Genomic DNA, 27,089 nt, shown 5'->3' with positions numbered 1-27,089 from the left:
AAGGAGGGAAAAATAGTGTAGCAGATAATAGGATACTGCTATGTCTTTTTCATGTAAAATAGATGTTTTTCCTGTTCAAACCACATCATCTTATACTTTTGGGAAATATGATGTAAAAATTTATGGAAATTATGTGAAAATATATGTGATCTTATTGTATGTTGTGTTACTTGTTTGATTTGTTTTCTTGATATAGTTAACTCTCTTAGCTAAATTTTCAAAACAAAACTCAAAAATTGTCATAAAAACTAACATATGCTATAAATTTAGAATTATGCCTCACACGAGGAGAAACCCAGGATAACCCGAAGCCAATCCCGAACCTATGAACTCGGCCGCAATTGAGACATTAGTGGCCTAGCGCGTCGCTCATGCAATAACAAATCTAGAAACCAACATGAACGCATTTCAGGAGGCAATGGAGGTGAGAGTTTGCAAGGAGATAATTGAGGTTCAACTAGGGTCTGTTCATATAGTGACTTTATGAACTGTATGCCAAAATCCTAACATGGAAACAAAGGTGTAGCTGGTTTGACTAGGCGGATAGAAAAGATGGAGTCTGTTTTTGAGATAAGCTTTTGTTTGGAGGACTGCAAGGTTAAGTTCGCCACCTGCACCCTGGAAAATGCAGCCCTTAGCTAGTGGACCAGTTATATGAAGACCATGGGCATGAATGTAGCTAATGTCATCGCTTGGAGCGAGCTGAAGCGGTTCATGATTGAGGAATACTACCCACGTGAAGAAATGCAGAAGCTAGAGCATGAGTTATGGAATCTGATGATGAAGGAAGCTGACATTTCTGCTTATATGAACCATTTCAATGACCTTGCCACCTTATGTACCGGGATGGTCACCCCGAAATATAAGAAGATAGAAAGGAATATTTGGGGTTTGCCCCAGCACATCCAAGGTTTATTCACTGCCTCAAAGCGAACCACCTATGACAGCGCTAATAGACTAGCCTTCAGCCTAACAAATCAAGAGATTCGTCGTGGTACGATGGTTCAGAAGGCTGATCTTCCAAAGGTGGAGAGTAGGAAGCAGAAGTTTTGAAAGGAATCCAAAGGAAGGGCTAGGCAACCAACAGAAAAGAAGTGGGAATAGGTTAAACCATTTGCGGTTATGACAACCTTAGCAGGGACTACCACTAGAAGTAGCCAGATATGCAATCATTGTCGGTATCAGCATATTGGAGCCTGTTGGATCTGCACCAACTACAGCAAGAAAGGTCATCATGTCAACAGATGCAAAACCCCACCAAAGTGAGGAACTGCAACAAAAGAAAGTCTAGGATGTTATGATTTCAGGGAAGTTGGACACATCAAGAAGAATTGTCTAAAATTGAAGGGAAAATGAGGTAATACTAGGAGTAGAGCATTTGTGAAAGGAGCCAGATAAGCCGTCCAAGATCTGACGGTAGTTACGGGTATGTTTCTAATCATTGACTTATATGTAAATGTACTTTTTGATACATGCGCTGATAAAAGCTATATTACTCCTGAGTTTAGGATGTTATTAAACCATCCATCTAGTAAACGTAGGGAAGCATGTAGAGTAGAAATGGCTAACGGCCAAGTCGGTAGTACCCAGGAAATACTTAGGAATTGTACCTTAACGTTAAATAATCATACTTTTCTCTTCAACCTTATGCCTATGATCATTGGAACTTTCGACGCCATCATCGGTATGGATTGGTTATCCCCTAACCACGTCGAAGTCTTATGCTTCGAGAAAGCATTATATCTACCCCTACCAAACGGAGATCCCTTAATCGTTTACAGTGATAAACCCGGTAGAAATCTTAGGATCATCTCCTGCATGAAGGCCAGAAAGTACTTGCAGAAAAAGTATTACGCCTTCTTAGCTCATATTGTCGATAGGAAAGACAATAAGAAGAAAACGATCGATGAGGTACCTCAGGTGTGTGATTACCCTGATCTATTCCCTGAAGATCTACCAGGTCTACCGCCAGCTCTACAAGTAGAGTTTAAGATTGATCTAATTCCATGAGCTACCCTAGTAGCAAAGTCTCCTTATAAATTGGCACCATCAGAGATGCAAAAACTCTCCATCTAACTACATGAACTTCTTGACAAGGGTTTTATCAGACCAAGCTTCTCGCCTTGGGGAGAACCCATTCTATTTGTCAAGAAGAAGGACAGATCTTTTTGGATATGCATCGACTATAGGGAGCTAAATAAGTTAACCATTAAGAATCAATATCCACTTCCCTGAATATACGATCTCTTCGATCAACTTCAAGGATCTAGTTACTTCTCTAAGATCGACCTGAGATATGGATATCATCAAGTCCGAGTAATGGAAGAGGACATTCCAAAGACTGCATTAGAACGTTATACGACCATTATGAGTTTTTGGTCATGCCCTTTGGATTGACCAATGCCCCAGCTGTTTTTATGGATCTCATGAATCGAGTGTGTGCAGGCCATGCTTGGTCAAATTCATGATAATGTTCTCTGACGATATTCTGATCTACTCACGGACCAAGGAAGAGCATGGGCAACATCTTCGAGTGATCCTAGAGCTATAAAGGAAATAAAATTTGTATGCAAAATTATCTAAGTGTGAATTTTGGATAAGATAAACACACTTTCTCGGGAACATGGTAAGAAGAAACGGTATTCATGTCGACCCTTCCAAGATTGAAGATGTGAAGAATTGGGAAGTGCCCATGACACCAACCAAGATTCGTCAATTTTTAGGACGGGCTGGCTATTACTAGATATTCATAGAAAATTTTGTTGGATTAGATGTCTAAGCCCATAACTATTATTGGTATGTATTCGACCCGACCCGGCATGGTCCATTTGGGTTGCATTTCACTGAAACAATTTGTATGGATAATCTTTTGAGAATAGTATATTTATGATTTATTAATATATTATAAGTTATACTATATTAATATCATATTATTTAATTAGTATTGATCAAGAATTAATTTGGAATTACTTTAGTGATTAAAAGAGACTAATTAAATATGGACTCTTATATATATATATATATAGATTGGGCCAATGTTCATTTAAGATCGGCTAAGCTTGCATGGATAGTCCATGGAGTTTTTAACCCATGGATCCTATGGAAATAAAAGGTCATGGGTATTAAGGTTTACATGGATGTAACCCTAATCCACCATACTATATAAAGAGGTCTTTGGCACATGAAATGGCACTAGTGTGTGAGTGAACAAGAGTGGGCCGATTTCTAGTGTGCTTACTATTCTCTCAAGTTTTCCAAGTTGTTTTGGTGATTTGTGATTCCACTTGAGGCATCCACATTATTGGTGCTAGGCTCTTGAAGCTCCAAGGAATCAACCACAAGAAAAAGGTATGTTATCCTACTAAGTTTTATATTACAAGTACCCCATGGTATGCTAGTTAGGATGAGAACCTTGGAAAAATCATATTTGCATGTATAATTGAGAAAACATAGATCCAAGGTTTCTAGGGTTGCATGTACACCATAGGAGTGTTAGAATGCTCAAAACCCATCAGTGGTATCAAAGCCTAGGCTTGTTTTCATTATACTTGATGCAAAATGCTTTAAAAAGTCGAAAAACTGTTCACTGTTCAGTGGACTTGTCGAGTCCATGGGGGGACTCAACGAGTCCAAGTGTAAACTCATCCTACTCGTCGAGTAGGTTCTTGCACTCGGCGAGTAGGAGGCCCTGTGTGCAGATTTTCGAGTTTTGCTGCTGGAAATGGACTACAATCATTACCCTAAACTGTTTTGGACTTATAAAACCTGTTTTTGGTGTGGTAATGATTATGCTAATCCATTTTCAATGGTTATTATCAAATTTTCAATTTTTATATATGTTTATATGATTCTTGAAATTGTTGATATGAATGTTCATACTTATGAGTTTTAGTAGATCATAGGAATTATTTGCAAATTGTTTGTTATTGTAATTCTTGATCTAAATGCCAATTAATGGACTCCATAACTTGTCCTCAAGTTATGGAATTCCAAAAAAAATTTCTTTAAAACCATTAAAACTCATAAGTTATAGAAATGAAAAGTTTTTGAATAGTTTCAAAACTTGCCCTCAAGTTTTGGAATTTGTAAATTCTCACACACACTTTAATTCCAAACCCTAGAGTTTTAAAAGTTAAAATTCAACCCTTATACGTTATAGTATTATAAGTTAATAATATATATATATATATATATATATATATATATATATATATATATATATATATATATATATATATATATGTGTGTGTGTGTGTGTGTGTGTGTATAAGAGCAAGTTAGTCTTACCGTTAGTAGGTCTCATTCACGAAGCCGGTTTATAAGGAGGGTATAAGGTTGTTGCCTATAAATAGGCAGCTTAATGGGTGTACACTCTCACCCACCGCTTCCTTGACTGGTGGAGGGTCGTTAGCCGAACGGGTAGGACAAGGACTATAATTCTCATTAAAAGTATAATGATAAATATAAAGTAACTAAACCTTTTATAATTCCCAATCTTAGTTACTTTAGGAAAATGTGAAATTGGTGCTAACCCATGAAATTACACTTTGTACCTTACCAAGTCATTGGTGGAGCATGTGTGGGTAACCGACTCACTAACATGGACTAGTAAGAGTGGCAAAGAGTGACTTAATGCTTATCATAGATCGGTGGAGCTCGTGTGGGTAACTGGCACATCGATTAGGTGATAAAATTAAGGGTACCAAGTTAATTTGCATGGTTATTCACACCTTGTTTATGATCGTCGGCATCCCAGTCACAAACTTGAGAGGGCACAATCGAGATTTAAACATGCCATTGAAAAGTTCAATGAATCTCAAAAGATCTAGGAGTTTCAATCCAATTAAAACGTAATTCCTATTTCGTTTTTCATGGTGGAAATTGGTGAATCGTCATTCGCCTACCTTCAAATATATTATAGCTTGAATTATGGCATCCCTCTTCCAAGTTGTAAAATATTGTGTTGGGTCCTAGCCTTAATATTTCATATTGGGTGTTATATTAAGGACTTAAATCAACTAACTTGAATTTTCTCCCATTGTAGATGTCTGGTTCAGACAACTATGGTCTTCCCAAATCCCTTGGAACAAGCTTTCCTAATGAAGATGATGTTCCGCGATTGGATCATGGAAATCATACTTCTCTTCCTCCACCTCCTCCAATTATTCTCCCTGACCCATAAGCTCGAAGACTTGAAAAATTCAAGGTCACTCAAGCCCTACTTGCAATGAAACATGAAGATGGAAAGCCTGTGTGCACTCACGTCTTGGAGATGAATTCACATATCAACAGGCTGAGAGTGTTGGGTGTCGAAGTCTCAATGAAGTTAGCTGTTGACTGGGTTCTTCAATCACTTCCTGAGTCATATAGTGAGTTCATTAAGGACTACTATGTGACAGACCACGAGATGACCCTTATTAATCTCAACTATTTGCTTGTTGCTGCTGAATCAGCAATGTTTTGGCGCACTAGAAAAGTAAATTTGGGTGGAAGATCTACTTCTCAAACTTCCATGGACATTGACAATGGTAACATTGGAAGTCCAGGAAAGTTTTCTCTTCCCAATGGAAAGGGATTGGCCATGGTCAACCTGGTTGACCAAATGGTAGAGAGAAAGGCTAAGTCTGTGATAGTCCTGTGTACCAATCCCAAAGAGTCTGTATGTTTTTACTGTCAAGAGAAGGGACACTAGAAGCTAAGCTGCCCTGACTACCTGAAAGATCTGAAAAAAAGTAGAGACAAAATGTTTGACTCTGCTTCAGGTAAGTACACTATCTAACTCTGTTAAGTTTCTAATTGTTGACTCTTAATACATGATGTGACTAGGTTGCATTTTGATGTTTGGAAGGATCATGTAAATGGAAGGAAGCTTAAAGGAAGAAGTATGTTGAATCTGATCGCGAAGATGGATTTTAATCGCATGGTTATAGATCAGATTTTTGAGTTGCTGCTTAGAGTTATGATAAATTGCTAGGAAATATGTAATAGCATAGTTTTTCACTTGTAATTGCATTGTAAGGAAAAGTTTTTTTTCCGCATTTTATAAATAAAATTTTGTTTTGTTTTATATCTCCTTGCAATGTCATTTATGAAAAAATTGATGTTTGTATGTTTCTAGCAATATTGGAAATATGAATTTGATTCTTTCATTTGTGGTAGTGTCTAAATTTACCAAATAAGGAAAGATTCTCATCACCCAAGTTTCAATTGGACAGAAACTTGGAATCATGCAAGTTGTATTGTATGATGAATGAGAGATTTCATCTTTGAAAAATTAAGACTAATTCCTTGTTCACATGTATATGTGAGTCAAGTGAAGGGCTAAGGGATCGAGTACACATTCTTATGCACTGGTCAAGTCCACCACAAAGACCGATCAGACTATTTGTCATGATTTACTATAGTTTAGTAAATATGGTTATACTTACAAGTTTAAGTATAATTTTGAAACATTGGAAAGGTTTCAATGTATGGCGGAACGAATGAGAAGAATCAAATTAGGCAGAAAGATAAAAGTTTCTCAAATCTGAAAAGATGGGAGAGTACTTTAGTATCATGTTTTGTGATCATCTTAATGATTGTGAAACCATATCACAATTAATCCTCTAAGGACATCTTAGTGAATTTTTATGGCTAAGAAGAGGAGTCATGAATTGTTGAAGTGGTTAAATTAAGAAGATGTGTCATACTTCGTTCCAAAACAAGTCTTAGAGTCATACTCCAAGATTGTAACTCTGAGTGACATGATATTAAGAAAGGTTTAAGACACTTATCAAATGTAGAGTAAAAGTTTTCTACCCTTGTACATTTGAAATTGGGAAGTTGTGATGTTTTGGATAAAACAAAGACCAACTAAGGCCAATTGTGTGAAGTGTTTGTCTTGATAAGAATCCACACTAACTCTTGAATATTTGTTGTCAAGTAATGGTATTTGACAAAGAGAAACTTATATGTCAAGAGGTCACTGGGAGTCTTAAAGATCCTGAAAGAGTTTCAAGAACTAATCAAGAATAAAACCTGTAGTTATCACTAGCACACGACTTGAGATTTGTAACCTATCGTGCTGATATATTCTTGTTTATGTGCCCATTCCAGTTAAAGTTGACTATGCATATGAGTTCTGAGAGTTCTCAATTGGTTGCATAACAACCTCGAAGCAATGGTAGGCCCTTGTCCTGCCAGGTGGCAAGAAATTAAGATTGAACAAGTTCAGTCCATATGAGTTTGAATTTGTCACTAACCTTGTCTTGTGATTATGGTTTTGACAAATTCACATGGATAGAAACACATACACCATAAAATCTAAGTGTAATAAGGTTTCTCTATGATTCATGAAAATGATGGTGAGGAAACGCTTTCACTAAGAAGATTTTAAGTATATAGCAATTGTGATATTTGCATTCTCAAAGTCGTTAGTGGAGCGTGTGTGGTTAACCGACACACTAACATGGACTTGTGAGAAATGGCAAAGATCTAAACAATTGAGATTATGATTACGGCATCCCTTTTCATAGTTCTAAAATTGTTTAGACACACATGTGAGCTATCTAAGAAAAGGTGTATGATTTTGATAAAGTCTTATCAAAGCATCTCGTATCAGAAATCTGAACTTTCGTAAGAAAGTCAATAAAGTATTGATTTCTAGAAGTCCAACTGATTTCTGAATACATGTCAAAGCTAGTGGGAGCATAAGTGTTATGCTGGTAAGATAATAATTATTATGCTAGTGGGAGCATGATTAATTATGGTAAATATTGCAAGTTAGCAATGTTAATTATAGAAAACAAAAACGTTTCAATTCGTGAAGTTGTAGGGGTTGAAAAAGTTGTTTTGCTACAATGAAGGGAGAGGAATTTATACTTTATTCCAATTCTAAAAGCTTACATTGTGATCCAATTCTAAAAGCTTAGATTCTGAGTTTTTAATCAAATTTAGTCATAATTACATTATTTGCGTTCTAAAATTCGATTATGATTACGGCATTCCTTTTCATAATCTGAATTATGAGAACATGGCAAATAGAAATAGAAATATTATAGCAAAAGACTGGTCTAGTATCATGTCTTTATGTGAGACATCATGAATCGTGTCCCATATGCTTCAGATATAGGATCGATTACATGTGCTGTAATATTCATCTGTTCTAAATTTTTCCAAATGCCTAGGGCATTAAGGGGGAAAAAGTACTTGAACTGGATATGACTAAAATGATTAAGCAATTGCCGAGGACAATCTGAGGTTTTCCAAAGATTGGTTGCTCATGGACAATTGGAAGTATAAGTGTTAATTTTGGAAGGACCATATTGACATATTCTGGAAGGAGGCAACTCTTGTTCAGAAGTGATAGTCAAAATGGGAATGTGGAAATGTTTCCATAGGTGGAAGGTATTCATTTAATTTGTGTAAGATTAGAAAACTTAATGCAAGAAGGATGTTCAAAGGAATGTACTTTGAATTTGAGACTTCGTTTCCATGGAATTGCTCTCCATTGGAATACTTTGTAAATATTTGTTGCCAAGTATTTGTGACTTTTGTGCATAGTCATTACAAGAGAATCAATGCATATAAGTTTAGAATCTAACAGATTTCAGTAAATGGAAAAGAATCTTGTATTCTTACATTTGCGGTAAGGATTTGGGATTGTGAAATGAGCATCATTGGAATCATGTTCAATTGGTCTATTTCACAAAGTAAGGATCATAGACAAACATAGTGTGCATACTTGGAGTATGGCATAACTATTGTTTGGACAAACATAGTGTGCATACTTGGAGCATGGCATGAATATTGTTTCAGTTCAAGTATTAAGTTGATTATTTGAAACATTATGCAATGAATAATGTGTAATCAATATGGTGATTAAATAAAAGGTGTTTTATTTATATTCATAAGTTCTGAGACCATATTGGATTCGATTGTTCTTGTGTTTCACTTTGCATGTTTTGACTTCCCGAATAACTAGGTTATTCAAATTCTCCACAGTCAATCATACTTTGGAAGTAGGTATGAATCAAGAGTGTAATGAATTGGGCTTGTAGATGTCTAAAGTGTTTAGACATAGCAAAATTTGCTGCAACATTCATGAGTGCTCCTGGAATGAGATTCGAGTATTGGATTAAACCCACGCTCATTTGAATCACTTCATTGATTTTATCACAAGTGATCATGAGACGATAATATCTTATATTCTTCAAACGGAGACGTGTGAGTTGTAGTTGCGCGTCGGTTGCACATTGACATATGTAAACGCAACCAGTAACTTGGTTGTTATAAAACATATCGTTGTGTGTAATTTGATGAGTAAGTACAAGAGAACATTTGGGTCGAAGTTTATCCATTCCTTTTACCCTTGGAGGGATAAAAACGATATATGTAGGCCCCTCGATGATTGAGTGATGACACCCCTAAGTGCTTGGCCAAGCCTGGACTGATTTGATTTGTTCAATTAGTCAGTCATCATAAATTTGAAATCAGGAAACAACAAATAGACAGAGAGAATGATTATAATCCATGTCTCAGGCCATATGATATCTAGAGTGGAGAAATATATGATCCCTTATCTAATGGACACGTCATTTGACTAGGTCAGAGTACAGCAGCGGCTTTAAGAGCTAGGATTGCTAGTCGGGATCTTGGAGTCATACTTGAATAATAGTTTTAGACTTATCCAAGTGGGAGACTGTTGGATTAGATGTCTAAGCCCATAACTATTATTGGTATGTACTCGACCCGAACCGGCATGGTCCATTTGGGTTGCATTTCACCGAAACAATTTGTATGGATAATCTTTTGAGAATAGTATATTTATGATTTATTAATATATTATAAGTTATAATATATTAATATCATATTATTTAATTAGTATTGATCAAAAATAATTTGGAATTAATTTAGTGATCAAAAGAGATTAATTAAATATGAACTCTTATATATATAGAATGGGCCAGTGTTCATTTAGGATGAGCTAAGCTTGCATGGATAGTCCATGGAGTTTTTAACCCATGGATCCTATGGAAATGAAAGGTCATGGGTATTAGGGTTTACATGTATGTAACCCTAACCCACCATACTATATAAAGAGGTCTTTGGCACATGAAATGGCACTAGTGTGTGAGTGAACAAGAGTGGGCCGATTTCTAGTGTGCTTACTATTCTCTCAAGTTTTCCAAGTTGTTTTGGTGATTTGTGATTCCACTTGAGGCATCCACATTATTGGTGCTAGGCTCTTGAAGCTCCAAGGAATCAACCACAAGAAAAAGTTATGTTATCCTACTAAGTTTTATACCCCATGGTATGCTAGTTAGGATGAGAACCTTGGAAAAATCATATTTGCATGTATAACAGAGAAAACATAGATCCAAGGTTTCTAGGGTTGCATGTACACCATAGGAGTGTTAGAATGCTAGAAAACATAGATCCAAGGTTTCTAGGGTTGCATGTACAACATTGACCAAAAAATAAGTAAAATTTGTTTTGAGAGACAAAGAGGAAGCAGCCTTCCAAAAGTTGAAGGAAATATTGTACATTGCACCGATACTATCCCTTCCAGAAGGTACTGATGATTTCGTAGTATATTCCGATACTTAGAATTAGGGATTGGGATGTGTATTGATGCAAAAGGAGAAGCTCATAGCCTACACTTCACGACAACTCAAGGTGCATGAGAACAACTACACCACCCACGACTTAGAGTTTGGAACTGTAGTTTTTTCCTTGAAGATTTGGCATCATTACCTTTAAGGAACAAAGTGTATAATTACACGGATCACAAGAGTCTACAACATATCTTCGATCAGATAGAGCTCAATATGAGACAAAGGAGATGGTTACAGTTGCTAAATAACTATGATTGTGAGATTCGTTATCATCCAGACAAGGCTAACATCGTAGCTGACGCATTGAGCCGTAAAGAACGAGTTAAATCTCGTAGAGTCAAAGAACTTTTGATGACTATCTAGTCTAACCTAATCTCGCAGATTAGAAGGGCTTAGTTTGAGGGTTTAACGGAAGAAAACATTAGGGAAGAAGGCCTCATGGGGATGGAAAAACAACTTGAGATTAGAGATGATGGAACGAGATATTTCATGAACCGAATATGGGTTCCAAAATTTAGAGAGGTCAAGGAACTAATATTAAATGAAGCCCATAGGACTAGAGATTCCATCCATCCTGGAGCAGACAAGATGTATTTAGACCTAAATGCTCTTTATTGGTGGCCAAACATGAAGGTCGAGATTGCGACCTACGTAAGTAAATGTCGAACATGTTCTAAGGTTAAGGTAAAACATCAACGACCCTCAGGATTGTTGCAGCAACCAGAGATACCCGAGTGGAAATGGGAGCAGATCACAATGGACTTTGTGACCAAACTGCCCAAGACTACTACTGTTTACAACACTATATGGGTATTTGTCGATAGATTAACCAAGTCTGCTCACTTTATACCAATAAAAGAGACGGATAAGATGGAAAATTTGACCAGGACGTATCTTAGAGAGATCGTCAGATTGCATGGGGTACCCTTCTCTATTATCTCCGAAAGAGATAACAGATTTACCTCATGCTTCTGCCAAAGTATGCAAAAATCCATTGGTACTTGCATGGATATGAGTATAGCCTACCATCCTCAAACCGATGGCCAAAGTGAGAGGACCATCCAGACGGTGGAAGACATGCTCAGATCATGTGTGATATATTACAGAAATGCATGGGATACTCGTCTTCTATTGATCAATTTCTCATACAATAATAGCCATCACACGAGCATTAAGGTTACACCATTCGAAGCGTTATATGGACGAAAGTGTTGATCTCCTATTTGTTCGGTATAAGTTGGCGATACCCAACTAGTCAAGAAATTCGCAGGGAATATCCTACGAATAGGCCCAAAGATCATTCACGAGATGACTGAAAAGATAGTGCAAATACAGAGCGCATGAAGGCAACATGTGACCGTCAGAAGAACTACGTTGACATAAGGCGCAAACCCCTCGAGTTCCAAGTTGGAGATAGGGTGATGCTCAAAGTATCTCCTTGGAAAGGAGTTATAAGATTCGGAAAGTAGGGAAAGCTGAATCCGAGGTACATAGGACCATTCGAAATCCTCGACATAATAGGTCCAGTTGCCTATCGACTTAGGTTACCTCAAGAGCTTAGTAATGTGCAAGATTTCTTACATGTGTCTAATCTTAAAATAAGTGTATTTCTGAAGATACGCTTGTCATTCCACTTGATGAAATTTAGATTAACTCTGAACTGAACTTCGTCGTAGAGCCAGTTGAAATCATAGACAGAGAGGTCAAACGACTCAAGCAGAGTCGGATTCCCATAGTCAAGGTACGATGGCACTCTAAGCAAGGACCATAGTACACATGGAAACGAGAGGACCAAATGAGGAAAAAGTACCCTCACTTGTTCGAAGGAAGCCCAGCAATATGATAAAATTTTGGGACACAATTTCCTAAACAGTGGGAGAATATGACAACCGACAAGATTTTGTCACTGACTACCGTTAAGAAAGAGTAGGAAAATAGATGTAATAACTTAATATTTTAATATTTGATTTATGAGATAATAAAAAAATCAAATATGCCATTAAATTTATAGTTAAATCGACTGTTAGGCTAAAAACTAAGCGTCCAAAAAGTTATACCGCCTTTTAAAATGGTTAACGTATTTGGAAAGTACTCGTTAACGTGATCCTAAGGATATAAGATTTGTAAAAATCCGACTCTAAATGAAAGAGTTATGGATTTTATAAAAATAAAAGTCAACGGCATAATTAAAGTTAATTACTTCAAAATGATACTTAGAGATTGATTGAGTTTTAACTAAAAGAGAAAAAACAAGAATTTTAGTACTTCTTGAGATATACTTTAGGACAAAGAATGCCGAAAACGGGATCCGTATGAGAGAGATATGATTTTTGTAAAATCATTTACTTTTATCCCCGTTAAGCATAAAAATGAAAGTCAAAACTAGCTAAAATAGCGTAAATAGAGTTGTAGTACTCCTTGAGATCATCACATAGATATAAAGAGGGCTTAGATCGGAGCTCGAACGAAAAAATTATGATTTTTACAAAATCATTTTGTGTGCGCGTGGTGCGCACCTATGCCCTTCGTGCACCTGACATCGGATTCGAGTAGATTGCGAGAGACGTGGCCAAGTGGGGATGTGACACATGGCAACCTCTAGATGGAGCCACGATGATCATGCACGACGCGCACTGATCATTGCGCCGCGAGCACACCAAATCCATGCCTATAAATAGAATGCAATGCAGAACCATTTCTACACAACATTCTCTACACCTCTCTCTCAAGTCCTCGAAGTGGTTGTTGTCCTAGGCGATCTCCGAAGCCTCGGGCCTGATTCAACCCTAAATCAGTGATCTCACACGTCGAGGGTGAGTTTACTGCCCCACTTAACAATTTTAAAGGTTTTACGCGGGGGGTGGGGGATACATGCTTATAAAACTACTTTATCAATATATATATATATATATATATATATATATATATATATATATATATATATATATATATGTGTGTGTGTGTGTGTGTGTGTGTGTGTGTGTGTGTGTGTGGTAAGTCATAAAAAACATGAAACCATAGGATAATGTAACCATAGATACTATACCTAGTTGTAAGCTATGATATTATGCCTAAGAGTTATGATGTCCGATGGTCTAGGAAGAGATATTACTTGGATGTTATAATGACTAATTTCCTAGGATAACAGAGTACCTAGAAGTAATGCTGGTCAACTATAGGGATATGCACTGTACCTAGTCGTTACTCTGCCCAAATATCATGTTTTCAAATCAACAATAATTAGGGTATATATGTATGGCAACATTATATATATATATATATATATATATATATATATATATATATATATATATAAGATAACTATGAGATATAAAAATTATAATTATCAAATGTAAAGTAAAAGAATTATATTGTGATAGTTATAGGAAATTACTAAGTAAGAAAGTTAAAAATAATAATAATAATAATAAACGACCCAAGGTTAATGTGTTAGTCAACTATTATTATTGATCATTAGCCTGATTAAATTCGGCTACCCCGAACCTATGATCGTAATCTTGCGAGATTCAGAAAGATATGTATAGATCTATAAGGGGTTTTACACCCCCACCTGCGATTGCTAGCTACAATCACAGCATGATAACTTTTACATAAGTATCATTCGACGTCCGATGAAGCGTCGTACGGGGGAAATTATTAGTGCACAACATCGATTATGGGGGCTCATAGTAAAACATCCCTACAACCTTAAGGAATCAACTACCTAGAGGGACACCTTCGTGTAGTTAATAAAATAATTTAGGATTAGTAAGTATCCTAAAATATAAGATAGTAAGATAGGATCGGTAAAACATAATATTAAGATAGTTATATAGGATTGGTAAAATACCTTATAAAGATAGTAAGTTAATGTTGGTAAAATATATTAACAATGAAAGAAAGTTTTTTCTAAATGAAAAAGGATTCTTATTTTAATATAATAAAATAAAGTAGAAAACTATAAAAACATGTGAACTCACCAACATTATGTTGACGTTTTCAAAATACATGTATTCTTAGGGAGATGAGTGTGGAGGATAGTCGTGTTGAGGAGGATGTTGTCAAGGAAGCTTGCTGGAGTTTATTTCTGTCTGTTTATTTTCTAGTTATGTCAAAGATGTGCGCTTGATAAATCAAACAATGTAACCCCGAATAAATTATAATAAATAAAAGTATCGTTTGTGTTATGTTTCTATGTAATGCTCAATATATTTATTTATCTCGATCCAATTGTCCCTACGTCGCACAACCCTACGTTTTCTCCGCCGGCCAAGGGTGCAACAATCACTAGCTCTTTTTAATGTCCCAACATGATTCATATAAGATCGTCTCACTTTTTCCCTTAAATTAACCTGATAATCGCACATTTGCTTTTGTTTAGTGATATCTCTTTCTAGATTCTTAAAATCCACTTCATTAGGATTTGATTGTGGAGCTTCAGAAATATCATTATCTTGTTGATTTTCCTTTTCTTGCGGTTGTGGCTCACTTGTTGAAGGTTTGTGACGTTTACTATCTTCACTTTCATTATGAATTTCTTCATCATGAACCTTTCTTTTGAAAAAATAATCAATGGTTTTCATCTTTCCCATGATTGTATCTATAAAAGTCAAAATGGAGGAACAAATGATTCAATAAAAATAAAAAATCAGACACACAGAAGCAAGACTCATCACTCATCAACTTATTCTAGACAACCATTAACAAAAATTTGTAATAACTAATTTAACAGTGTGTAAAAAATGAAAACTAAAATTAAAAAGTGAAAACTGAAAACTAAAATTGATTTTCATTGCCAAGTATAATGTCATCTAAAATCTGTAACAACTAGCAAACTAACAATCAACAATGCATTTAACAGATTGTGAAAAGTGAAAAGTGAAATTGAAATTAATTGATTCCCAGGACCCAAATCAGAAAAACAAGCAAAGAATAGGAGCATTCATAATTCCTAACTCAGGAACAATTCAATCAATAGAAAATTAGAAATATAATGTTTGAGATTTATGAATTCTAACTCCTAATTCTACTATTCCAAGAAGAGATGAAACTAAGAGAACTGGAGAACAAGAGAAGAAAGAATAGCTAAATAGATTATATACCTGATTTCCGGTGACCGGTAGAGTGTGGAGACCTATGAATGGTGAGGCCAGGTATCCAGGTGAGGTACAGTATCCAGCGGGTAGCGACTGAGCAAGGTGGTGACTAGCGATGATGGGGGCAGAACTGGGTAAGGTCTAGATACGATCCATTTTGACTTAAATTTTGACTTGTTACTTGGTTCATAAATCGGACTATTGGAGAAATCAGGAGGGGTCATAACCAAATTTTGACAATAGCAGGCCTATAATTAAAATTTTTGAAGTTATATGGGCTATTTCTAACCCAAATTTCAGGCGCGTGGGGGGGGGGGGGGGGGGCACAACCTCTATTGGCCCTATAAATGATGAGCCTCAGGGTAATTTCATTACTAATACCTTTCATGGAAACCTTGAAACCAAACACATCCATATAGTACCCCCAACAATATGTCGGATTTCATTATTGTGTTTTAGGAACAGAGTAAGAGGGGCAGATTTGTAGCCACGACATACATCTCCCCTAGCCACAGATTAACCACTACAATGATGACACATAAGAGATTTGTAGCTACAACAAACCCCTCCCCACATAGAGAATCCAAAATTTGTTGAGCTCTTAATTCGTCCCCCCCCCCCCCCCCCCGGCGAAGTTCCTTTAGGAAATGATTTAATGCAACCATGGACATTGTTAATCTCCATTATGACGGCAGGCTCGGAAAATATGGTGATCTGCATGGATGTGGGTGGATTGTATGTATGTTTAGCCTCCAAAGTGATCTCTTCATTGGTAACCTTACCGATATATTACTAATACATTACCTGAGTTTGGTGTTGTCCTTTGTTCTCTACTCTTGAAAGTGGTCTCTTCATTGGCTCAATGACCCCAAACCAATATGATCAAACAAACTTTCAACTAACGTAACAATACTGTCATTTTTCCCCCATTTATCCAAAGAGTTCAAAATAGAACAGGTTTTAAGGATTTCATGTTCCCAACCCTACTTTCGTGTCTATTCTTGGTGCTAAACACCTATAAAGTACATCGCGGAAGAAGTAACAACCTAACCTACGATTCAACAGACTCGGACTGAGTGACCACCTTGATAAGATCTGTTTTTAAAGCATGGATGGAATTTGCAACTAAATGAAAACTTAAGAACGACTATATAAATATTGTAAAATTTGGGACAAAGTTGTGATTTTATGTGATGTACAATAAAAATTCTTAATTTACTTATTTCTTATTGATTTATTTAAATATTTTTATTTTATAGTAGAATCAACCAATGTAATTACACATATACCAATTTACAAGAGAGTATACTTGTTGTATGATCTGTAAAGTTGGTAAATTTTGAAGCATCTATATATATATATATATATATATATATATATATATATATATATATATATATATATATATATATATATATATATATATATATATATATATAAATCTTATAAAGGAGGTCATCAAAATCAATATGTTTCAATATAAATAACTTATTTTTTACCATATTAATCTGATTTTTTTTTCTATTTATCTACATTGTTCCATACATATAACTAACCTTTCATTTTTTCCCTATATAATATAACTAATTTGCTTCTCTTATCCTTTAATATTTATCATAATGTCGCTTTCAAAGTCTATTACTAATATTCATTAGTGATAATTTTTTTATAAAAATATGTTTTCATCTCAAAGTTTCAAATGTTGCTGTTATATATATAGTTTCAACTTTTAGAAATAGTAAAACTTAAAAGTTATTAAAAAAATTATTAAGTTTGGTGTTATATAGTTTTACCCCTTCTGTTATTAAGTTATTATAAAAATAGTTATAATATATGTAAACTTCTTTTGAATCATCACCATATATGAACATTTTTTTTTTGCAATGAACGTGTCAACATTGTTAAAAAAAATAACTTAATCGTTATATTTATATAAATGTTCAAAAAAAAATTAAACTTTTATATAAATATTAAGACTTAAGATTATAAACTTTAAAACCATTAAAACAATTTTACATGAAGGGGTAAAAAAGATGTTTCTTAAGACTTCTTATGGAGGTTAACGAAAAGAAGTCGAAAGTTTAATATGATATCATTTTCATTAAATAAGGTCATTTTTTATTTATTGACGTAGGATATCACAAAATGTATAAAATATGATAATTCTACACCAAAAAAAACTTTCATAGTCGAAAACATGGTTCCTAGAATGTTTTAATTGATGTCTAAGTGGGTGCCACTCAAGAACACATGATAACAAAGATATATGATAAAACGTTTGTCTATTTATTTATAGATGTTTGTATTCCGTTGAGTTTTATTTTTTTTAAGAATATGTTAACCTATTTACTTATAGACTTGCTTTCACTTCAACTTTATTTATTAAGCAATTTGAGATTAAAAAAAAATATGGTACAAAAGTATATGATAAAAGCAAATTTGATCTTCCCATCATGATATACAAAACTTAACAACCTCTTTTATTCTATAAATAATGGTCTCCTTAAGAGTTCAAATTGTTAGATAATTCATTAATCATTTTTTCTTTAGAAACTTTTCCAAATATTAAAGTTTAAGGTAAAAAATATAATTAAACATTATATTATTTAATTATAATGATGTTGAGTTTACACACGTCGATTTTGAGTATAAGATATCAATTTCAAGCAAAAATAGTTGGAAAAGTAATGTTATTTGATTGTCATGTAATTTAATTATAATAACATAGAACGGCATGTAATTTCATCACCTAAATAAACAAAATGTGATTGTCTACTACCGAAACGATTGAAGTTTGGCTCAACATGGAATAATTAACCTATAAATATATTACATGATACAAAAAATACGGAATATTAACTAGGGGTGGAATTGGTACGGTACCAATTAATTTTTCTCTAAACCATTTACCGTACCAACTATAATTGGTATAAAAAAATTGCTACCAGTACCAAGCATACATGGTACCAATATATTTGGCTATCAACAAGTTTGGTTGGTACAAATTGGTAATGATATATACCAAATTCTTTTAATTTTCTATTGTAAGATTTAAAAATAAGTAAAGACATCGGGTAATTTTGATGTTTAATCTAGAAATTAGTTATGTAGTTTTTTAATTTATTAAAAAAAATCTATTGAATTAACTCTAATGTAACGATTTAATTTTGTGCTTTAACATTGTAATAATTATTAACTAATGTGACCAAATGACTTATATAATGTTTTTAAAACTGTAAACACTAAACACAATTAAACGTTGAAATATACGATTTCGTTTACATGCATATATATATATATATATATATATATATATATATATATATATAATAATAATAATAATAATAATAATAATAATAATAAATGATTGGTTGGTACGGTATTACCATGATATTCAAACTTTTGTACCATTAACGTACCAACATTGCTCAATTGGTATGATACTACCACCCAAACATGTTGGCTACCAAATATATTGGCTACCAACTTTCTTGGTTCAGTTTGTAACATGTTAATTGATTTTCCATGGTACAGTTTTGTCAGCCCTAGTATTAATTTAACTTTGATTCCACCCTGTCATGTTAAAAAACCTACAAATCCTCATTATTATAGATGTTTGCTTTTCCTCGAATTATGCTTCTTAAGCAATGTGGGCTATGAGATGTGTTAGCCAGTTATTTTATTTTGTTTTGGTTATGTTTCTCAACGATGTGGAATAAAAAAAACATGATGCAAAATGAGCACATAATACAGATAAGTTTGACCTCATATCTTCATGTTAAAAACTTAAATAAATTTAAGAAGACTTTTTATTCAATAAATAATGTCTTACTTTAATCTAAAAGATATAATTCCTTAATCATTTTTATCTTTGGAAACTCTTCGAAATATTAAATTTTAGGAAAATATTATTAACGAAACATTTCATTATTTTTATTCTAACGAGGTTAAAGTTTAAAAATGTAGCCACCCGATGTCGAGTTATATCATCCATTTTTAGCAAAATAGTTGGAAAATATAAGATTACTTGATTTTCTTGAGATTTGAAAAGTTAATGATTTTTCATCCTTGGAATTTAAATCAAACTGAATAATTGAAATTTAAAATAGGATGAAATGAATAGCTCTTGAATTGTTTTAATATAACAATAGCTAAAAGTGTAATTAAATCAAAATGATATAGAATTTAATTCATGCGCAATTCATGTGTAAAACTGTAAAGGTATTGAGCCAATGTGGTTCCAGATAAATAATTATCTTCAACGGTATGAATTGAATTTGAATTTTACTTTGTAAATTACATTCATTCATTATAATTGTTATAGTATCATGACTCCTAACTTTCTAACAAGTATATCTCTTGTCATGTAATTCAAAATAATAACAATATGTTATATTAACTTTTTAGTTTAATATAAAAACAATATGTATTTGTTTACAATATAACTATATAATATTAATTTTATACAACTAGATATTCGTCTTGCTATTTTATAAATGGATACAAAGTTCATTTCTTTTGATAAATTAATACAAATAAGTAAATAACATATAAGAAGTCTAGAAATACAAATTTCTCCAAAGCTGAGGGAATGAAACTAACCCACTAACCATAATATATATTAATAAATCCAATCGTATTTAATTTGTTGACGACAATATTACCATAACTCTAATTTAACAACCTCCCAAGCCCAAAGCAGGCGTTATTTCAGTTTTTAATCGTTTTGTTTATTGATGCTTATCTCCGATTCCCCAATAGTCTAGGGTTTCTTTCACACAATGGAGTCAGAGGGTAGAACTTCTTCCATCGATGAATGTTCTCAAAAGCTCTTGAAAAAGGTAAATTTACAACAAACCCATCATCACACTGCTCAAATTTTCCATTATTGTTATTATTATTTTTTTGCAAATATCACGATTTTAGTGATTGGTCCACCGAGAAGATCATAGATATGTTTCTTGACCATCATCATACAACAAGGGTTTTCAAGATCATATTTTCTTTTACTTGTATTCTAGTTTTCTTGTTTCTTGTTTATAGTTTGAAGTATGTTGCATGGCTATTAATGTAGGAAGATTCGAGGTCTCAAACTCAACATCTGAACACTCTTGATCGTGTAAACTACCATAACAATGAGTTCACTAATGCCACGAAGATTTTCGTGGGTGGCTTACCTGCTGATTTAACAAAAGACGAATTCAAAGCTTACTTTGAAAAGTTTGGTTCTATTGAGGATGTGGTTGTGATGTCTGATAAAGAAACCAATAAACCACGAAGATTTGGTTTTGTTACATTTGATTCACCAGATACTGCAAACAGTGTACTAAAGAATAGGTTTTATGAACTGAAAAACAAGCGAGTGGAAGTGAAAAAGGCTGTTTCAAAAGAGCGAATGACTAGGAATTTTGGAAGTTATTATGATACTTATAATAACGCTATGTATAATGGAACTACTCTTCCTTACGCCACTGCAACCTCTTATGGTGTGTATTATTATGGGATGAACAATTATGGATATGGAGCTTATAGTGGTATTGGTTGTGAGGGGCTTCCGTATTATTATTATCCTTATCCCAATCCCAGTTATTATGATAACACTTGTTCCTATCAAAATCCTTATTACTACGCAGATACTTATTCATACCAGAGTCCATATAGTTATCATGGAAACAACCCTAAACATTCATATAAATATAGGAATAGAAGTACGACTCCTGTTGTCATCAAGAAAAAATCACATTTCAAGAATGGTGATGGTGATCATGATGTGAGAAAGAATACAAAGGTCAGTTCAGAGGTTAATGATGAAGAAAGTAGTGTTACGAGGGATGCATTAGAAAATGGTGATGGTGATGATCATGTTGAGACTAGTGATAGTTTGAGTGTGTGTTGCAATGGTGAAGGTGGTGGTGGTTGTGCTGAGGGTATTCAAGCTTTGAGTTTGTATAGCGATGGATCAGTTGAACAAATGGGAGCAGATGGAGAGTCTTCTTCATGTACGTTGGACTCATGATATATGGTAAGAACTTTTTTGTATGTTAACACTAATTTCATTTTGAGTAATTGATGGGTTAAATTATGTCTATTATATACTAAGGGTGTTCACTTAGGTTATGTTTTGCGTACTAGCTAAAAAGCTAGCTGTTAGCTAAAAATCTAGCTGTTAAATAAAAAGCTAGCTGATAGTTGAAAAACTAACTGATAAAAAATAACGTTTGATAAAACTAGCCGAAGAACTAACTGAAATATATAAAATTACTTTAAAGGACATTTAAGAGTATCTGTTTCTATAATTAATTAAGGGGTTTATATGAAAAAATTTTAAAAACTCCTAAAAACCTAGTTTAAGTAGCTTTTCAAAAAGCTAGTTTATAACTTTTTGGCTTACGAAACACGACAACATAATAAAACTCGAAAAATAAGTTAGTTTATCAGCTAGCTGTGACACGTCAGACAGAACCTTAGTAGTTTTATGTGTGTGGGGTCCACATGATGTGAGTTTGTGAGAAGAGGGTTTGGGGGGTTGTTTACCTATGCTTGCACACATTCTCAAAACATTTGGAGCCTTAACAGGTAGCAAGTATAACGAGTTGGGCTTCAGGATTGAGATTGGGCCCAAATTGGTTAATAGGTCACTTTGTCCAGGGCCCACTTTATGTTGCTGGGCTCTTATATTTCTTGATATGCCATCATATTAACAAGGCCTAATTACACTATTACATCATGTAGTTCATTTTTTTTTCTTCCTGACCCCTTATATTTTTTGGTCAGCTTTATATTTTGTTATGGATCTTGTTGTATGTAATTAATTAAATTCTAAATCTTTACCTATTTTGACAGGCAAAATGGATGCAAGTCAACCCCATTGTTGACCGGCAATACCAACTTCATGGCTAAACTCAGAGATCAGATTCAAATGTAGGATTGATATTTTGTGTTTATGGTTTTTCATTTTCGTTTCTAGAGGATCTAGACTTGGATTTATTCAATTATTCTATTTTAATCATTGGACATTTCTTTGACTTGTCAAAAGTATCATTGTTCAAGTGTGTGATTATTTAGTCTGTGAACATATTCCCACATAAAGTTCCTAAATTTGTACATTGATCAGATGAAATGACCTTAAATTCCAATTGATTTGATGTCTTTTTCCACTACATTCTGGGGGGCATTATGTCTTTTAAAAACCTCTATTTATAAACGACATAAAAGTAACATTTGTTTGGCCTTTTCTTTTGCTCTAAAAGAGGATGTGAAAAAAGCAAAATGAAACCCATATTTCCAAGGCCAAAATTGTGTTATCAGTAGACAGACATGAAAGGCACCTTCATCTATCTCGAGGAGTGAGAATATTTTTAATGGTTTCTGCTTAAAAATGGATTCCCTACCAACCAACCACTTTTTAGATGATGGGTATTGAATTCAATGCCTTATTTCTTTCTTTCCCTTTGTTTCTGGCCCCTATAGCCCTACAAGGGTCCTAGGATTTAGGGTACTTTAGTCTTTAGCCATCTCTTCTGAAAAAATTCAAAGCTTATGTATAGCTTTCTTTGTATCTTCTTGGAGTTTTTCTCAGTTTGTGATAAAGATGTATCATGGGGTTTCACTCTCATTACTAATTAAAGTAAAACATATTTAGCAAAGTAACGTTCTCCCTTTTTCCATCTTGTGTGTGTGAAATGTCATATATAGCCCTTAAGGCATGTGAACGATGTCATATACACTTAAGATTCTCTCTGCCATGAGAGAGTTGCAGAATTAGCTTACAAGCGACTTAAATGAGAACCACTTTAATGGCGACGACAAGTCTCTTTCTTTCTTTCTTTCTTTCTCTCTCTAAAAGATGGAATTGAAGTTATGTATGTGTAGTCGGGTTGCTATCTATCATCTATGATGTTTTTTATCCAAAATCCTTAACATCTATTTGCCCATTGGTTTTTTCGTAATCTATCACCTTCTATTAGATTTTGTTTGGATTTTTGTGTTCCCCCAAATCCCACCTGAATTTACACACACTTGGAACTCACCAACTCAATTATTCTCAATGACCCCTTTAATTATTTCCCAACATATACATGGTACCAACTATTCACATATTAATATTAATAAAGTTTTCACCTTCTTTATACTATTTCAAATAAATACAAAACCCTTTCATCGGGCCTGCAATCTTGAACTAATCAACCGCATATTCTTTAATTCCATGACTAAAAAATTATTTATAAACACTAAAGTTTAACGGAGAAAACCAAGAATCTTCGTATAAGTAACATTTTGATGCTTAAAGATTGAGAAAACAAAATAATGAGTGACAAGAAAATTGTTCTAGTGACGGGTTGTGCTAAAGGTGGCATAGGCTATGAATACTGCAAGGCGTTTGCTGAGCAAAATTGTCATGTCGTTGCTTCTGATATTTCTCAACGAATGGATGACTTGTTAGAGTTACAAGAACAACAGATTGAGACATTAGAGCTTGATGTTTTATCGGATATAAGTGTTTCATCAGCTGTGAATGCTATAATTTTAAAGCATGGCAAGATAGATGTGTTGATCAATAATGCGGGCATTGGAAGCACGGGTCCACTTGCCGAGCTTTCATTAGATGAGATAAAAAAGGCTTATGAAATCAATACTTTAGGACAACTTAGAATGGTGCAACATGTTATGCCTTCCATGGCTTCAAGAAGAAGTGGGGTTATAGTTAATGTAGGGAGTGTTGTTGGAAAGGTTCCTACCCCTTGGGCAGGGTCTTACTGTGCTAGCAAGGCTGCAGTTCACTCGATCTCACATACCCTTCGCTTGGAGTTAAAGCCGTTTGGTATTAACGTAGTTTTAGTGATTCCTGGGGCTATAAGATCAAGCTTAGGGAGTCATAACACGGGTTCATTGTCGCATTATGATTGGAAATTTTATAAGGATTTTAGTGAGGCGATAGCCGAACGTGCTAGAGCTTCTCAAGTTGGCAAATCGACTGATGCATCGTTGTTTGCACGACATGTAGTAAATAAGGTTTTGAGCCCAAAACCACCGAAGCAAATAGTGTTCGGTTATATGACGGCTCTATTCTCTATTCTTTCATTTTCTCCACTTTGGGTTAGAGATCTTTTCTTCACAAAACGATTCGGTGTGGACAAGAAAGTGTGATCGCTTTAGAAAGTTTAAATCTTTATGTTCTTTTCTTGTTTTGTTGGTGTTTTATGATGTTTATGTATGATATTAAGATTAGTCAATATTCTTGTCTTTATTGCAACAAAAGCAAATTATTTTTCGAATAATCTTGCCATTTGTTGACACCGTCTCGTTCCAAGAGCATCAAGTGAAATGTATATTTTGTGATACACAACAACCCGTTAGGTGGTTTCCATATACTACAATATGACATGTTCACAAACATTTTATCTCAAGCAATTTAGTAATGAATAGAAGTATATTGCATAGATTGGTATATGGTTGGATCTTTAGATTCGTAATCTTCCAAAAAGCAAAGACCTTACCCATCACTAATCAATCACATTATATCTTCCCACAACCACAAAACCAAATTATAAACAACCAAATTGCAACTTATTCATCAAATATAAGCGACTACACCTTGTTGACGTATTGATGCAAGCATGAAGGATATATTATCTTGCATGTAAATGGCTTCAACTTGTGCATCATCGAGAATGTTTCTTGAGATTTTGTAGTTCATGTGTTGTGCATGGATGGTGTTGTCGAATTCATCTCCTGTATTTATTTCAATACTAACTAAAACTAAGATTATAGTATACAATTAGAAAATCAATGCAAAATCATGTCATATTTACTCGAATTGTATGTAACAAATGTAAAATGGAGTAAACACCATTGTAATGACATTGTATTTTATCTATACAAACACATAATAATCATAATTATATCTTTTTGAATTTTTTGGCAGAAAAGATCATTTAACCACTAATAGCATTCTATTACATTTCTTTAGACATAAAAGGAAAATCCTTAAAAAAATTTAGCTATAAAGTACATTGTTACCATAGGTAAAAACTTATAAGCAAGTCAACGAAAAAGACAAATGTAGTTAGCTATTTTGACAAAGAATTACCTTGAACATGATCACACTTGCAAAGATAGTAAGAGATGTGAACATAACATAGTATATAGGAGACACAGCAGCTGTATTGAAGGTGTCAAGAGCCTGCAGTCAATATTGCACCCAAGAAAGATGTACTCAATAAGGGTAATTTCTTTGAATTAATGTAAAATGAACAACTTAATAGAATACCTTGTTCAAATAATTCATTTGAGTAACCATACAAAGCAGAACAGAGAAGATAAAAGCCTATGTTTGAGGATAATTAACACTCATTACCTGTTAAACAATAACAAAAACCCTTATATTCAACATAATAATTGGAGACAGGAAAGATCAAGAGAATAAATAAAGAAAGAAAGAAAGAAAGAAAGTTACAACTACACGTTCTGTGAAATACTTCAGTAACATAACATGTAGGAGTAAAAAGAATCTTAATCATTACAGATGTATGTTACCATTTCCTCAACCATTGCTGCAAATTACACTACAAATTTAAAGACAAATGTCAAATCCTTGAATAGAAAATAACTGTGACGTTTCTTTATTTTTAGTTATTTTTTTTTTTTGGAAAGAGGCCACAGCCCCGGCAAAGAGTGTTATTTTTTTTTGTGGTGGTGTAGAGGGGTTTGTCAACATATTAAAAGAAGAAGCACATATGTAACACCCTGTTCCGAATCGTTTCTTATTTTGGGGTGGTGACCAAATATCGGGAATTATCAAGCTTAGGACCGTAGAGGAAATGAGATCTGGACCTATTTGGATATGGATGATGTAAATCTAGATGATCCATGGGTTCAGTTTGTATTTTGGAGCCAAGGGGTATTTTGGTAAATGTCAGGTCGGAATTTGATGGAAATGTAACGCCCGTGTTTCTAATCTAGGCATTAATGATGATGTAATAGTCTAGGTTAACCTTTGTAACTCGTTTTGAAATAATAAAAACGTATTATTTGAGTATTATGTGTTTTATGCTTAATTGTATGACTTAAATGAATTAAGGATAAAAATAAGCATTAAAATAAAATATTAGATAAACCCAATATCTATGAAGGAAGTTGTAGTGGTCGTGACAAGGATTTCGGATATATAAAGAATGTCGAAATCCGAGTTATAACGAAGTAGTTATGACCTGTCGAAGTTTCGCGACAGAACCGGTACGACACTGCGTGACGTAAATAGTGAATTTACGATAGATCGATTTTTAGCCTTAGCGATCTAAACGAAAGTCGTAGAATACGTTAAACCGAGAGCATGCATGAAAAGAACGTCTAAATCTGACTTCGTATGAGGAAGTTATGATTTTTCGAAGTTTCGACA

The 27,089-nt window shown here is 34.1% G+C and overlaps 1 protein-coding gene across 1 annotated transcript; it reads left to right on the top strand.

Annotated features, from left to right (window-relative positions):
• The first annotated feature begins 23,998 nt into the window (after positions 1-23,998).
• Positions 23,999-24,838, top strand: LOC145162797 (short-chain dehydrogenase ptmH-like). Its single transcript, XM_079081836.1, has one exon. It carries the CDS (start codon positions 23,999-24,001, stop codon positions 24,836-24,838), a length of 840 nt encoding a protein of 279 aa, XP_078937962.1.
• Positions 24,839-27,089: the final 2,251 nt, after the last annotated feature.

This window comes from Lactuca virosa, chromosome 3 (assembly GCF_052849685.1).
Source record: "Lactuca virosa cultivar CGN04683 chromosome 3, Lactuca_virosa_CGN04683_v6, whole genome shotgun sequence".
Lineage (NCBI taxonomy): Eukaryota > Viridiplantae > Streptophyta > Magnoliopsida > Asterales > Asteraceae > Lactuca > Lactuca virosa.
The sequence above is the reverse complement of the archived record's forward strand: the minus strand, read 5'-3'. Positions and strand labels throughout refer to the sequence as shown.

What these genes read in the sequence shown, in the direction of transcription:
- LOC145162797 (XM_079081836.1), top strand. Translation starts at nt 23,999, where the DNA reads ATGAGTGACAAGAAAATTGTTCTAGTGACGGGTTGTGCTAAAGGTGGC.